The sequence below is a fragment of the Mytilus edulis genome, chromosome 5 (assembly GCF_963676685.1).
Source record: "Mytilus edulis chromosome 5, xbMytEdul2.2, whole genome shotgun sequence".
Classification (NCBI taxonomy): Eukaryota; Metazoa; Mollusca; class Bivalvia; order Mytilida; family Mytilidae; genus Mytilus; species Mytilus edulis.
The window spans coordinates 10105555-10122585 of record NC_092348.1 but is presented as its reverse complement, the minus strand read 5'-3'; the positions used below and the strand labels follow the sequence as shown (position 1 = coordinate 10122585).

The 17031-nt window shown below is 31.5% G+C and overlaps 1 protein-coding gene across 12 annotated transcripts in view; it reads right to left on the bottom strand.

Moving 5' to 3' along the window:
- Window positions 1-17031, bottom strand: part of LOC139522926 (dynein axonemal heavy chain 5-like) — a 101352-nt gene continuing 84321 nt past the window's right edge. For all 12 annotated transcript variants that reach the window (XM_071316565.1, XM_071316564.1, XM_071316563.1 and 9 more), the window contains 14 exons: window positions 15882-16050; window positions 10442-10597; window positions 9694-10032; window positions 9294-9398; window positions 8622-8875; window positions 7900-8090; window positions 7153-7274; window positions 6221-6542; window positions 5435-5661; window positions 4538-4810; window positions 3289-3551; window positions 2554-2923; window positions 1697-1849; window positions 1-1417 (listed from right to left, as the gene is read on the bottom strand). In XM_071316565.1, the coding sequence (XP_071172666.1) occupies window positions 1031-1417; window positions 1697-1849; window positions 2554-2923; window positions 3289-3551; window positions 4538-4810; window positions 5435-5661; window positions 6221-6542; window positions 7153-7274; window positions 7900-8090; window positions 8622-8875; window positions 9294-9398; window positions 9694-10032; window positions 10442-10597; window positions 15882-16050 (3331 nt within the window). In that variant the 3' untranslated portion in view covers window positions 1-1030. The remainder of the gene's footprint in view (window positions 1418-1696; window positions 1850-2553; window positions 2924-3288; window positions 3552-4537; window positions 4811-5434; window positions 5662-6220; window positions 6543-7152; window positions 7275-7899; window positions 8091-8621; window positions 8876-9293; window positions 9399-9693; window positions 10033-10441; window positions 10598-15881; window positions 16051-17031) is intronic.

The following is a 17031-nucleotide window of genomic DNA, read 5'->3' as shown; positions in this document are numbered from 1 at the left end:
TAAATTTAATATTTTATTCTCTAACAACTTGTTACTATGAACAACTAAAGATAAATAGAATAACAGCATAATGTAAAAGGAAGAAAATGTTTACCACAAGCAAAAATCACCTGGGTATTTATAAATGAAGAAATAATGAATAAAGTTTTCATATCACAACCCTATCATTTCAAGGAGAACTACATATTCAAAAAGAAAATCTTTATATATTTTTTTTGTGTATAAATCTTTCAACTGGACAATGGTGTTTCAAATAATATTTTAAAAAAAAATCAAAAAGTAAAATTTCTTTCATCAATATATTTAAATGGTATATGAAGAGTATCGTAATAATTTATCACATTTGTAGAAAAAAAAATATATAAAGTATTTCTCAAAAAATAGAGAAATAAATTCTGAGTAAACATAAATGTAAAAATACCTTCTTCGATCATGTAATCAGAATATTGAACAAATACTTCAAACAGACAGATTAAGGACAAATCTCTCGTAAGAAAGATACATGTATATAAATAGAAATTTTCAATATATAAAGGACGGATATCTAAAAATAGCATCTATCACAGTCAATACTAATATAAGCAAGGCAAAAATATTTGATTTAATATGTATTTCCACACCTGGTGATTACTTCCCTTTGAAAAGTGTTCTAACTCTATCAGCCACTTGACATTTTGTCACCTTCAACCCTAAAATTCAACTATAAAGTTAATCATAACACAATAAGGATACTTTTCAATCTGATCATTTTTAAGTAATTTAAAAAATCAGAATAGATATTGATGTATTTTTGAATTTCGACATAATATGATATTATTATCACAAACAATTTCATTCAGTGAAGTTGTACACAAGCAGCACATATCAATATACTCTTCTTTAAATTGGAAATATCTTATCATTTCAAAATAATCTTTCAAACAATCAATCAATTTAAAAACCAATATGAAATACATTATGATAGCAATCTACAGAGAGTATAGAAATATAAATATATGATAAAAAAATGTCTATTTTGTAGTTCCATAGTCTACTTAATGTCACAGAGTAAAGCAACCCCACGTAGAACCCAGTGATCAGGGTTTTGTGTGGTCTTTAAAACTACGGTTGCAATGTAAGTCAGATCAGTACGTCTTGGCTTCTTGTAGATCGGACATTGGTACATTCTACTGTCTCCTCCACCGGTACTGTTAATGGCATAAATATGAATGACCGGCATCGACTCAAAGAGAATCTTTGGTTTGGGTTCAATTAATTTACATCCTCTTCGATCCCATCCTGCTCCCTCTAGATACAATCCATACACAAATACACCTTCATTTGGTGGTGTATTGATATCGTCTTTCATGTTGCGTGTGACATCATTGTGGATGATAACAGTATCCAAAGCCCATCCTTTATGTGCACGAGTCACTTCCTGTAAAAAGTAATAATAAATAGGAATCACTGACTGATCTTACTTACTGGATAATAAATGAGTTTTCATCACTTTTTTGCATCAATAAAGTAACAGCCAAATTGTAACAATGCAATGGTGGCCTTCGGTTGTTGTCTGCTCTTTGGTTGGGTTGTTGTCTCTTTGACATATTCCCTATTTCCATTCTCAATTTTATTTCCAAAATTTGTTATTAAACTTTTACTAATGAAGTTGGTAGATTATTTACAAGATTAAAAGAAACGAAAAAGATGAACTAACCTGTCTCATAGCTGTGAGGAAACCTTGTGCATTGAAGAAACCAGTCATCCAGAAACAGTTGGGACGACCGTCAAAACACCAGGAATGGAACTGTGTGTTACGGTCTATCATTTCTGTAAACCAAAATCCTAGAGTACTAGAATCCCAAGATATCTAAAAATAGAAAGTAATAGATTGTATTACAAATATTTCAATACATAAAAGTAAACAATCAGTCTCATAAAACATGTTCAACATTTTTAAAATGTAGGATAGTTGGAAATATTGCAATATTCAATCACAATTTCAATAAATGTAAAACCTTTCAAAAAAAGTGATACCCCAATTTCCATGGTAGTTTTTTCATACTTTTTTATTTTTTTATTGCAGGTTTAAGGTATCCAGTTTTTACAAATGATATAATTGTCTCACCTTTGCCCAGGCTTTTGGTATCCTACTTTTACAAATGATATAATTGTCTCACCTTTGCCCAGGCTTTTGGTATCCTATTTTTACAAGTAAATTAATTTTCTCACCTTTGCCCAGGCTTTTGGTATCCTATTTTCATATAATTTTCTCACCTTTGCCCAGGCTTTTGGTATCCTATTTTAATATAATTTTCTCACCTTTGCCCAGGCTTTTGGTATCCTATTTTAATATAATTTTCTCACCTTTGCCCAGGCTTTTGGTATCCTATTTTTACAAGTAAATTAATTTTCTCACCTTTGCCCAGGCTTTTGGTATCCTATTTTTACAAATGATATAATTTTATCACCTTGCCCAGGCTTTTGGTATCCTATTTTTACAAATATATTAATTGTCTCACCTTTGCCCAGGCTTTGGGTATCCTATTTTCAATAATGATATAATTTTCTCACCTTTGCCCAGGCTTTTGGTATCCTAGCATCATACATAGAATCTAAAGCATCTCTCAGATTCTCACTCATGATAATGGTTCCATCAATGGCTAGTTTCAAATCGTGAAGTGTGTTACGGACAAGAGAGATGACTTTCTGCATTCTGTCTATTTCTTGACGAAGGAAGATATTCATTGGCTGTAAGATTCCCATCTTGACAAGACGTGCCTTGACTTCATGTGGAATATAATCATTGGGAAGTTTCTCTAACATGTCATCACAAAGTCTGTTGACGATAGCCTCACGTGTCTCACCACCACCAGAACTACTGTCTTTAGGTTGGATCTCTAAGATGGTGTCCAAGATACCTTTAGCTGTTTTACTCTGGTATCTGTCAAACAAAAAAACCAACATCATTTATTTTTTAAATTTTTAGTAAATGAAATGTAAGCAGCAGAATGAGCAGTATATAGCTAAGGTCAGTTAACTTTAATGAAATACATACATTGTACCTATAACACAGTCTCTAACATCAACATTAATAAAAATTCTTCTGTTTATATATTATTATGTTTTCATAATAAAATTTTATTTTACTAGAGAATAGAAAAAATAATAATTTAAATGAAAAAATTAGTTCTTTTACTGACTCAGTTATCAAAGAAGACTCCATTGTGTTTTGACTATTTTCCACCTAAAACAAAATGTCAAGTATAAATTGATCTAAAATGTGATTTCATGTATGTATAAACTTACGTAATATCAGCATTAGGATGAAGACCAAAGACCTCTGGTGTATCTGATGGGGCTAGCGCGTTAATGTATTCATGCCATTCAGCTATCTTATTACATTTAGGTATGTTATATCCCTTGTAGAAGACAAAAGCTGGACTAAACATGTTCTCTCCAAACCAAACTTTACAGAACGTGTTCAGAAGTCGTTTGTCAAAGTCATCAGTTACACGACCACCATATTGGATTTCACCAAACATGTATCGTACACAACTCCAGATTACTCCCTAAATAATAATTTAAAAAAAATAGTATATTATTATCATACAACATATTTATCAACTATTTAAACCTGTTTTTGTTTGCTTATTAATCCCTATACTATGTAACTATCAAAAGGACTACAATTAAAAGAGTCTTTAAGCCTACAAACTGAGAATAGGGAAATGTTAAAATTTTGTTCTTGGGGGCTTGCGGGTCTAAATCATTTTTTTTCCTAATATAGGATTTCTCTATATTTTTTCATAAATGGACTTTATCATATACTTAATAGAAAAATGAAATAAAAAAAATGGGGTCACCGTTCATTTAAGCTCACAAGCTGCCTCCGAAAGAAGCATACAGTTTTGTTAATATCCTTTTTTTCTGTTGAACTAACAGGAGAAATAAAGGTAATATCGAAATAAAAAAAGAACTAAATTACAGAAATCGCTAAAATTTTACAATTATTTAGTTTATGTAAAGCTTATTTGAAAACAATGATAAAAAAATACAAGTCACCGATGAGTTAAAGAAGATATTTCAATTCTAATGCCAAAAATGGCATTTTTGCAACAAAGGGAGATAATTTGGAGCTTTATAAATGATGAAACCATTTTAAAAGTCATCTGGGGCCAAACAAAATCGATTTTTTGGTTGATTTTTGTACCATATCAAAAATTTATAACTAATAGTGTAATAAATAAAATTTGTAATGGAAAAACAAATGTTTAATTTTTTGCCGAAATTTTTGTACCAGCGAGCGAGCCTCCTTAATGAAACATGGCTGAAACCTGTCAAAACTATATTCTTCTGGGAATTACCATACTCTCCGGTTTACTCAGCTGTGTCCTAAGATTTGATTCACATAGAAAACTGACAAAGCAGTTTCAAATTAAAGTTTACATTTAGACAAGCACCCCTTGTACCAACTACATATTTGGGGTTAAAAAAGTGTGGACTATACACAACCAAATAAAGTATCTGTGTTTTTAACATAAAATACTATACTGACCTTTTTGATATCCATATCATCCAAATGATTCTGTACAAACTGTACGCTAGCATTGAAATCTGATGCATTGAACTCATAGGGGATGTTCCAACCAAGAGGTCCAAACTTCCTACGTTCCTGGACTATGGTATGCATGAAGGAGACTCCATACAACATTGGTTTCCATTGTGGCATGTTAGAAATATCAAGGAAATCCTGAGTAACAGCTGCATAGGTTCGTTTTAATCCAGCTTTCACACCTTGTGGAGGTTCATTGGTGAATTTGATTGATATCTGAAATACAAACATGCCAGTTTAAAATCAGCAGATTTAACCCCAAGATATTTTCCTTCTTCAACTGTTCAAATGGTTTCATAGATACCTTCAATCAATGTGTGCCTTCAATTTCAGAAATTAAATTTTAAGTAGAGAATGAGTATCCTTCCATAATTTTTTCAAACTTCTATTTCTTTTAAGACATTCATGAATAAAACAAAAACTTTCTTATCATAAATCAATTGAACACTGGTAGAAACAAACTTGCACAACTAAAAAAATGTGAGATAAAGGAAATAAACTTTTAACAAACATGAAATTTATGACAAAAAAGGAAGATAACATTTATTTTTGTGAATTTTTCAACTTTTGCTTTGAGCCTAAAATTTATATTTCAATTTCTGGGCCAATTTACATTTTAACTTCTTATGCATATAAAGTATGAAAATGTTCATAGGAAGTGTATCAAAATTCTAATAAAGAAATTGAAGTTGTATGCCTTTGAATATAAAAGATTATAATCCATTTGGTTACAAACTAATATTCAATTATATTTATTTAAATTCTTAGATTTGAATATATTTTGGTTTTAAAAACATTTTTCATATAGAATAATCTGTTAGCCTTTTTGTTTATTATTACCTGTAAGAAATTGATTGGGAACTTAGGATGGACTTCTGTTGTCACCCAAAGACGGAAATCTTCATGCATATGTTCTGTTTCTACAATCTGGTCGAAGATTTCGTAGATATAGTCTAATGACAAATGACAATTCTGCAGCAATAACCAGCCTCCATTTGCTATCATCTGTTGCATCAGACGACGTGCATGTACCTCTTGACCTTGACCCATAGATATGTAATGGTAGTCTGCAAAGAATATTTGAGATAAAAACATAAATATTTATTGCCTTCCTTTCAGATTTCACACATTACAAGCAAAATTAAAAATATTATATTTACTCAAAAGTCACAAAAAAGAACTGCAAATTAAACCCTTTAATGATTAAGTTCAATTAATGTCTCCCACTTTTAGTTATATTTGTATTTTTCATCATAGAATTCACTTTGGAAAAATAAAATAATTTTTTTTTAGTATTTAAACTTCTGTGGTATGACAAATAGCGAATATCAATACTTCAATTCAACTTGGTAATTTCACTTTAAAAAAATTTAATGTGTGCAAGAAAACAATTGTTTCAATGACACAAACAGTACTTTGTTGTATAAAAATAACTAAAAAATCAGCAACCTCTGCCAAAATATACCAATTTTTGTTTTTATATTGCTGCCAGGTCTGTCTCATTGTGTTACGCCATATCTCCTTTTATCAACATAAACTGTCCAAGTCACAAAATTATAAAATAAACCCTATTTAAATAGCAATGTCTTAGTACACTTATTGATCCAAGAAATAAAACCAACTGACCTAGTTTATGTTTCTTTGCCAATGCCTCAATATTATTGGTAGGGTCTGATCCCATAGATAACAAACAGACCAACGCAGTTCTAGGTGAACTCTCATACCACATCTTCTCCAAATCTAAAATGACGCCCTCAGCATACTTATCACCAAGAGTATCAGCAATATACTTTCTGGCCTGGGCCATGACACGATCGGGGCACCAACTCCGTACTAACAACAGACGTCTGAAAACATCCAGTGAGTTGTTGTAGCCATCGGGAATGATCTCATCCTCTGGAGCCTCTTTATCAAACCACTGTTTCCATTGTTTCTCATTTCTTGTTACCTTTAACAAAAATATAAAACTATTAGCTTGATCAACAAGATAAACTGTGCAATATCATACAATTTTTCTTTCAACTTTGATAAGATTGAGTAGTTAATTTCATTCTCATACATTTTATCTATCATTGTTTAATATATCTAACTTTTTTTATACTTGGAATTAAACAAAACACTTGAATCTGTGGATGTATTCCAACCTACTGAAATAATATTTACAATTTACCTCTACAGAAAATTTAAAACTGAGAAAACAAAACTTCATGACACACCCCACTTTAAATTTAAGGTAAAACAGAAAGTAGATGAATCAAAATTACAGTAGAGCATGTCACATCAGAGAATAGAAGTTGAAGACCAATTGGTGGCCTTGTTTATGCTCTTTGTTTGGGGTTTAGTCCCTTTGATACATTACCCATTTCCATGCTCTATTCTATATGTTAATTTTATTCCCTTATTATTAATATTCGGGGAAATTTAGTGCTTTGCCTTTGTTAGATATTTGTCAATTGTAGCATGCTGACTATTGTTGCTTTTGCGTTTTTTTGTAGTAGGATTGCTGTCTCAGTGCCAAATACCAACATCTCCTTTAATTCATATAAAACAAAGCCTACCTGTTCAGTAATACCAGAAAACTGATGTAAATTGCTGAGCTCTACCAAGTTTAACCAGGTCAAGTCTACAATCCATTTATGTGGTTTGGGCTGTACTACATTCAAATCCAAGGAGGCACCACCTAAAATCATAAACACACATAATTAGACCACTTAGTCATTCATTGATTCATAAACACACATAATTAGACCACTTAGTCATTCATTGATTCATTAACTAATACTGTCAATTCAGAAATTATTGCGATGTTTTTATTATTGTGAAAAATGCGACAAGGTTATAATCACAATAATTTAAACTCGCATTTTGAAATTTTTAATATGAATTAAACAGGATTTTTCTGAATATTGCAAAAATTAAAATCATATTTTAGTCTAAATGAAAAAATTGCAATAATTTCTGAATTTACAGTATATGATTATTAACTGAGAATGTTTCACAGAAATTGAATATTTCACATTTCACACAAAGGCTGTGAAAAATCAAGTGGTTTCTTGAATGTGCTTGCACAACATTTTATCTCCAGTGAACATAGTTGTCTCATTTACAGTCATACTACATCTCCTCATTTTTATTACAATATTGCAAATTATAAAAATAATCCAAAAAAATAAATATGAATTAAGTCATTAATATAATTAGTGTAACATCAAGTTTTTCATTTTGAATTGTCTAAATGTATATACAAATATGAAAAGAAAACTTTAATTGGTTTAGTTATTTTAAAATATAAAATTTTAATTTACCCTTGATCAAGGTCATAAACTCATCATGTTTGATCTTTCCCAAAGCAAGGTCAATCTTCAAGGCCAACAACAAGGTGAAGGTCATCTTGTCACACTCATACAATCCTCTAACAGAATACTTGAACACTTCAAATGTCATAAACTCAATAATATTTGTTATTCTCTTCTGTGTGATTGGTGATTTCTGGGACCTGTACAAAAAAAAATTACAATTAAAATGAAGTCTATTTTTTGTCTAAAAGTTATATTTTCTTGAATATTGAAAGTCTGAAATTTCTAGTATTCCTCCTGAAAGAGACCAAAGTAAAATGAAATGATGTGAAAAGTAGTCATGCAAGTACATTTTTCACATACATTTGATTAGTAAATATCAAAATTGATTATTGTCAAAATAAGTCAACAGGAAAAAGTCACCAGAGTTTATACAACTGTATACTATTCCCTTAAACAACACTTCACACTTTGTAATATATACCCCTTCATTTTCGGGGCCTTTTATAGCTGACTATGCGGTTTGGGTTTTGCTCATTGTTGAAGGCAGTACTGTGACCTATAGTTGTTAATTCCTGTCATTTTGGTCTCTTGTGAACAGTTGTCTCATTGGCAATCATACCACATCTTCTTTTTTCATATTTACCATGGATTCCTTAGAACTTTTTACCCCAACATGGACAAGTCAAAAAGATGTAAGGACTTTACTATGAGTTAATTAGTACTCTTACCTGGACATGGACAAATCAAAGAGATGTAAGAACTGTTTGAGAGCTGTCTGGTACATGCAGTTTACAAGACTCATCTCCACAATCAAGAAGTATAGGATACTACCACGTGATGCACATGGTCTGAACTCTTCTCTAGCCGTTGTGATTTTTATTTCAGTCTCAGCAGCTGTTTGAAGTTTCTGGCTGACATCTTGTGCTGTTATTTTTGTATCTCTCAACACATTAATCAAATCTTCATCGTCAACCAATGAACCCTAAAATCAAATGAAAATTAAATTTCACAGATGGCCTTAATAAATTGCAGAAATGCAGATTTCAAACATAAAAATTTCATTCTTTTTTTTTTTTACTTCAATTCTTATTACTGGCAGTTGGCTCTATATTATTTCTTATACAAAGCAAATCTTTCTTGATAACCAAGATGTGAAAACAGAAATTTTACCATTTTATCAAGATGGCATGTAACAAAATAAAGACATCAAATTTTTCATTTTTTCCCCCCTGATATTGATTTTTTTTATTTTTCAAGTTTGCAGTCCATTTAGGATTCACAAAATAGGAAGATGTCCTTTTTGTGTTTTAAATAGTGAAATTCACAAAAACTCTCCAAGAATTATATCTAGCTTTCTGACTTGAAAACATTGATTATATATAAGGACTTTGACCACTGACCTGTACACTGGTCAATCTGTACAATAGATTATCTTCTAACTCTTTCATCTTTCTCTTGTTGGCTGTGACATCCTCCAATAACTTAACTCTCTCAGACTCCAGTTCCTGTCAACAAGTCAAAGTCAGTTATAATATCAATAGAAAATACAACTTTGAGTCCATTTCCACAAGTAAAATTTGTTCCCTTTTTTACTCAACTATATTTAGTTTTGCTGACAACAATGAAAAGTACTTAACCTGACGTGATAAATAATTAGACAGAAGCATCACATAACAATTCATCCTCACTATAAGAAAATTTGCCAAGATTTTTAAATGCTTGAAAAAAATAATATTTTTCAAAATACAAGTCATTCTAAATGTAAACAATCATGATAAATAACATCTGGTCTAAACTTACAGCTTTTTCTGCCAAGATGACACGTCCAAGTAACTGATCTTCCAATCCTTTCATTGTGACAGTGAAATCAATAATAGATGTCCTAGCGGAGATTTCTGGTGTATAGGCTGGATTTCCAAGTTTCGTTGTGACGTACAGTGTAAAACCTTTCATGATATCACATTCTTTGTCCCCGACCTTAACCTTCAATGTTGACCCTACTTTAATAAAGTTCTTTTCTAAGACATTATCAAGAGCGGGATCTAATTCTTCTCCAACATCTTCAATAATGAGAGGTCTACCTAGAGACATACTATCTTCTAAATGATTCCTGAAGTATTTGTGGTTAAGGGAGGTAATCTGAAAAAGAATTTACATATTTTGTATTAATCAAAGAGATATTGTAATCCAGTAAATAACATACATATAATGGAAATAAAAACAACTCTTCTTTTTTTCATTACAATGAAATGTAATTTCTATAAAAGATATTTCCTGGTAAAATGTGAGTTCAGCTACTTCTCATTATTTCAAGTTAAATCTTGTTCAGACATTCAATCATAAAATTCACATTAAAAATGTGCTTTTTGATACAGTGACCTAAAGTGTTAATTTTTGTGTCATTTGGTCACTTGTGGAGAGTTAGCAATCATACCACAGCATCTTATTAAGAATACTTGAATTATATGTTGTGAAAACCATTTACGATGCAACGTTTTATGTTTTTTTTTATATAATATTTGTTTAAATAAATGGGTATGACACTTACCTGTAATTCTTTCTTTGCTTCTCTGTTTTTGATCCAGTTTTTACCCTGTCCCTGAGGATCTATCAATAATGGGTATCTTGCTGCTTTTACAACAATGATACCATTCTGTGTTGACAAATCGTCATTAGGTAATCCTTCCAAATTCCACTCTGCTATCTACATTTGTATATAAGAGAAAAATAAATATAAAGAATAAATTGTTTACTGTGTACATGAAATCATAAAAGTATGTAAATCCACTTGATTTGTTTATAGTATTCCTTTTTCACATTTTTGATATGTAAGATAAAGGATAAAGCTACGATAGTAGACCTAATCTGGACTGAAATTACAAAAATACTGTAAATTCAGAAATTATTGAATGTTTTTATTATTGCGAAAAATAAGACAGGTTTAAAATCGCAATAATTGAAACTCACATTTTGGATATTTTTTTTTATAAATTAAACAGGATTTTTTCTCAATATTGCAAAGATTAAAATTGCAATTTAGTATAAAATGACAAAATCACAATAATAAATGCATGCAATAATTTCTGAATTTACAATAGTCAAATTCTTCAACTCTTTTAAAATTATTTAAGTTTTATTAATAAATGAACAGGTTGATTATGGACTTATTGTTACAAAAATGTTAGATGTCAGTCAAAGTGTAGTCATAAACATGCTGAAACAAGTTAAACTATGAGCTACTGCGCACTGATGATACCCCAGCCCTCCCAGGTAGTTATTGAGTGATGAAAAAGGCATCACAAGGTATAGCTGACTTATATAAACCTGGAAACCATATTTCAGAAATCCTTATGTAGTTCCTGAGAAAGATGAGTTGAAAAATATTTGTGTGACAGTCGGCTAGACAGAGGTAAAACAGTATAACCCCACTTTTCAAAAACAGGAGTAAAATTAACAACCTTAGCCAAAACAATATTACCAACATTAACATCTTATATATACTAACCGTTGTTGGGTCTGTCAACATATCTATCACGTTAAGATTAGGTGTATGTGGTATTTTCTCTTATCTATACTAACCGTAGTTGGGTCTGTCAACATATCTATCACGTTAAGATTAGGTGTATGTGGTATTTTCTCTTATCTATACTAACCGTAGTTGGGTCTGTCAACATATCTATCACGTTAAGATTAGGTGTATGTGGTATTTTCTCTTATCTATACTAACCGTAGTTGGGTCTGTCAACATATCTATCACGTTAAGATTAGGTGTATGTGGTATTTTCTCTTATCTATACTAACCGTAGTTGGGTCTGTCAACATATCTATCACGTTAAGATTAGGTGTATGTGGTATTTTCTCTTATCTATACTAACCGTTGTTGGGTCTGTCAACATATCTATCACGTTAAGATTAGGTGTATGTGGTATTTTCTCTTATCTATACTAACCGTAGTTGGGTCTGTCAACATATCTATCACATTAAGATTAGGTGTATGTGGTATTTTCTCTTATCTATACTAACCGTAGTTGGGTCTGTCAACATATCTATCACGTTAAGATTAGGTGTATGTGGTATTTTCTCTTATCTATACTAACCGTTGTTGGGTCTGTCAACATATCTATCACGTTAAGATTAGGTGTATGTGGTATTTTCTCTTATCTATACTAACCGTTGTTGGGTCTGTCAACATATCTATCACGTTAAGATTAGGTGTATGTGGTATTTTCTCTTATCTATACTAACCGTTGTTGGGTCTGTCAACATATCTATCACATTAAGATTAGGTGTATGTGGTATTTTCTCTTATCTATACTAACCGTTGTTGGGTCTGTCAACATATCTATCACGTTAAGATTAGGTGTATGTGGTATTTTCTCTTATCTATACTAACCGTTGTTGGGTCTGTCAACATATCTATCACGTTAAGATTAGGTGTATGTGGTATTTTCTCTTATCTATACTAACCGTAGTTGGGTCTGTCAACATATCTATCACGTTAAGATTAGGTGTATGTGGTATTTTCTCTTATCTATACTAACCGTTATTTTCTCTTATCTATACTAACCGTTGTTGGGTCTGTCAACATATCTATCACGTTAAGATTAGGTGTATGTGGTATTTTCTCTTATCTATACTAACCGTTGTTGGGTCTGTCAACATATCTATCACGTTAAGATTAGGTGTATGTGGTATTTTCTCTTATCTATACTAACCGTTGTTGGGTCTGTCAACATATCTATCACGTTAAGATTAGGTGTATGTGGTATTTTCTCTTATCTATACTAACCGTTGTTGGGTCTGTCAACATATCTATCACGTTAAGATTAGGTGTATGTGGTATTTTCTCTTATCTATACTAACCGTTGTTGGGTCTGTCAACATATCTATCACGTTAAGATTAGGTGTATGTGGTATTTTCTCTTATCTATACTAACCGTTGTTGGGTCTGTCAACATATCTATCACGTTAAGATTAGGTGTATGTGGTATTTTCTCTTATCTATACTAACCGTAGTTGGGTCTGTCAACATATCTATCACGTTAAGATTAGGTGTATGTGGTATTTTCTCTTATCTATACTAACCGTAGTTGGGTCTGTCAACATATCTATCACGTTAAGATTAGGTGTATGTGGTATTTTCTCTTATCTATACTAACCGTAGTTGGGTCTGTCAACATATCTATCACGTTAAGATTAGGTGTATGTGGTATTTTCTCTTATCTATACTAACCGTTGTTGGGTCTGTCAACATATCTATCACGTTAAGATTAGGTGTATGTGGTATTTTCTCTTATCTATACTAACCGTTGTTGGGTCTGTCAACATATCTATCACGTTAAGATTAGGTGTATGTGGTATTTTCTCTTATCTATACTAACCGTAGTTGGGTCTGTCAACATATCTATCACATTAAGATTAGGTGTATGTGGTATTTTCTCTTATCTATACTAACCGTTGTTGGGTCTGTCAACATATCTATCACGTTAAGATTAGGTGTATGTGGTATTTTCTCTTATCTATACTAACCGTTGTTGGGTCTGTCAACATATCTATCACGTTAAGATTAGGTGTATGTGGTATTTTCTCTTATCTATACTAACCGTTGTTGGGTCTGTCAACATATCTATCACGTTAAGATTAGGTGTATGTGGTATTTTCTCTTATCTATACTAACCGTTGTTGGGTCTGTCAACATATCTATCACGTTAAGATTAGGTGTATGTGGTATTTTCTCTTATCTATACTAACCGTAGTTGGGTCTGTCAACATATCTATCACGTTAAGATTAGGTGTATGTGGTATTTTCTCTTATCTATACTAACCGTTGTTGGGTCTGTCAACATATCTATCACGTTAAGATTAGGTGTATGTGGTATTTTCTCTTATCTATACTAACCGTAGTTGGGTCTGTCAACATATCTATCACATTAAGATTAGGTGTATGTGGTATTTTCTCTTATCTATACTAACCGTAGTTGGGTCTGTCAACATATCTATCACATTAAGATTAGGTGTATGTGGTATTTTCTCTTATCTATACTAACCGTAGTTGGGTCTGTCAACATATCTATCACATTAAGATTAGGTGTATGTGGTATTTTCTCTTATCTATACTAACCGTAGTTGGGTCTGTCAACATATCTATCACATTAAGATTAGGTGTATGTGGTATTTTCTCTTATCTATACTAACCGTTGTTGGGTCTGTCAACATATCTATCACATTAAGATTAGGTGTATGTGGTATTTTCTCTTATCTATACTAACCGTTGTTGGGTCTGTCAACATATCTATCACGTTAAGATTAGGTGTATGTGGTATTTTCTCTTATCTATACTAACCGTTGTTGGGTCTGTCAACATATCTATCACGTTAAGATTAGGTGTATGTGGTATTTTCTCTTATCTATACTAACCGTAGTTGGGTCTGTCAACATATCTATCACGTTAAGATTAGGTGTATGTGGTATTTTCTCTTATCTATACTAACCGTTGTTGGGTCTGTCAACATATCTATCACGTTAAGATTAGGTGTATGTGGTATTTTCTCTTATCTATACTAACCGTAGTTGGGTCTGTCAACATATCTATCACGTTAAGATTAGGTGTATGTGGTATTTTCTCTTATCTATACTAACCGTAGTTGGGTCTGTCAACATATCTATCACGTTAAGATTAGGTGTATGTGGTATTTTCTCTTATCTATACTAACCGTAGTTGGGTCTGTCAACATATCTATCACGTTAAGATTAGGTGTATGTGGTATTTTCTCTTATCTATACTAACCGTAGTTGGGTCTGTCAACATATCTATCACGTTAAGATTAGGTGTATGTGGTATTTTCTCTTATCTATACTAACCGTAGTTGGGTCTGTCAACATATCTATCACATTAAGATTAGGTGTATGTGGTATTTTCTCTTATCTATACTAACCGTTGTTGGGTCTGTCAACATATCTATCACGTTAAGATTAGGTGTATGTGGTATTTTCTCTTATCTATACTAACCGTAGTTGGGTCTGTCAACATATCTATCACGTTAAGATTAGGTGTATGTGGTATTTTCTCTTATCTATACTAACCGTAGTTGGGTCTGTCAACATATCTATCACGTTAAGATTAGGTGTATGTGGTATTTTCTCTTATCTATACTAACCGTAGTTGGGTCTGTCAACATATCTATCACGTTAAGATTAGGTGTATGTGGTATTTTCTCTTATCTATACTAACCGTAGTTGGGTCTGTCAACATATCTATCACATTAAGATTAGGTGTATGTGGTATTTTCTCTTATCTATACTAACCGTAGTTGGGTCTGTCAACATATCTATCACGTTAAGATTAGGTGTATGTGGTATTTTCTGTTATCAACATTAACATCTTATCTATACTAACCGTAGTTGGGTCTGTCAACATATCTATCACGTTAAGATTAGGTGTATGTGGTATTTTCTCTTATCTATACTAACCGTTGTTGGGTCTGTCAACATATCTATCACGTTAAGATTAGGTGTATGTGGTATTTTCTCTTATCTATACTAACCGTTGTTGGGTCTGTCAACATATCTATCACGTTAAGATTAGGTGTATGTGGTATTTTCTCTTATCTATACTAACCGTTGTTGGGTCTGTCAACATATCTATCACGTTAAGATTAGGTGTATGTGGTATTTTCTCTTATCTATACTAACCGTAGTTGGGTCTGTCAACATATCTATCACGTTAAGATTAGGTGTATGTGGTATTTTCTCTTATCTATACTAACCGTAGTTGGGTCTGTCAACATATCTATCACGTTAAGATTAGGTGTATGTGGTATTTTCTCTTATCTATACTAACCGTTGTTGGGTCTGTCAACATATCTATCACGTTAAGATTAGGTGTATGTGGTATTTTCTCTTATCTATACTAACCGTTGTTGGGTCTGTCAACATATCTATCACGTTAAGATTAGGTGTATGTGGTATTTTCTCTTATCTATACTAACCGTAGTTGGGTCTGTCAACATATCTATCACGTTAAGATTAGGTGTATGTGGTATTTTCCTAGTCTTCAGTTCCTTGAACCAGTTTTTATTCAGTACACTTCTGAAGTCCTGATTAAAAGGTCCAGAATAAGAGAGGAAAGCGGTACTGATCAGAATGTCACCAACCAATCTAAAAATAAAATAAAACCACTTTTTTAAATAACAGTTTATTAAGATGGTCTGATAAGTGCTTGTCTATTTATACCACATCAGTAAAGAAAACACAAATTTATAACAAGAAAATATGTGAAAATTCTTAGAATTTAGTTTTAAATTGATATACATACACAGAAAAAAAATATACATTAAAAATACCTATTATATTCATTTTATTAAAGAAAGACAACCTAATAAAACTTGCAGTTATGCCTTAAAAAAAGTCTGGTTAAAAAATGAATCATATCAAATACATTTTGTTGTAAGAAATTGTAAAAAGAAAAAAAAAAACTATCTAGTGCTGTAGTGATTTGTAATTTTTTTTTTTCAATAGTCCATTTCAAATATTCTTAGATATAGTATTAAAATTTGGTGATTTAATGTGAATGATTGTAATCTAAATCATGTGTGTGATTGAATTTCAAAATAAAAAATAAAATATCTGATAAAAAATTATTCTGAAGACTTCCAGTGACAGTAAACAACATATTTAAATAGAAAATCATAATTTATTAATAGATTTACATTCTGTTTTTGTACATTACATACTCCAATGTCTTATAAGCTAGAATTCTGCTCATTCTAAACTCTATTCATAAGTGCCTGTTCAAAAGTCAGGAATTTTGTAAGTGTTTTTCTTTAGGTGTTTGAGATTTTTGTCAAAAAATTATAAGCCGGGTCCTTTTAATAAATGAGTTGTTTTAGAAGTTGAAATGTTTACCAACTTATGTGTGAAGAGTAACAGTTTTCAGATCTTTGGGAAACTGTAGGTTGACCTTGAGATAACTATGTTTTTTTTGCTAACTGTCTCATAAATATTGAACCTATATTCCTTAATATTTCTGATGTCTAATTAATAAAACATTTTTTTCCCTTACATTTCCTCAAGTCAATTTAATAACTTCACATTCTTACATGCTTCTTACATGACAAAAACAATTTCGAATATGTTTAA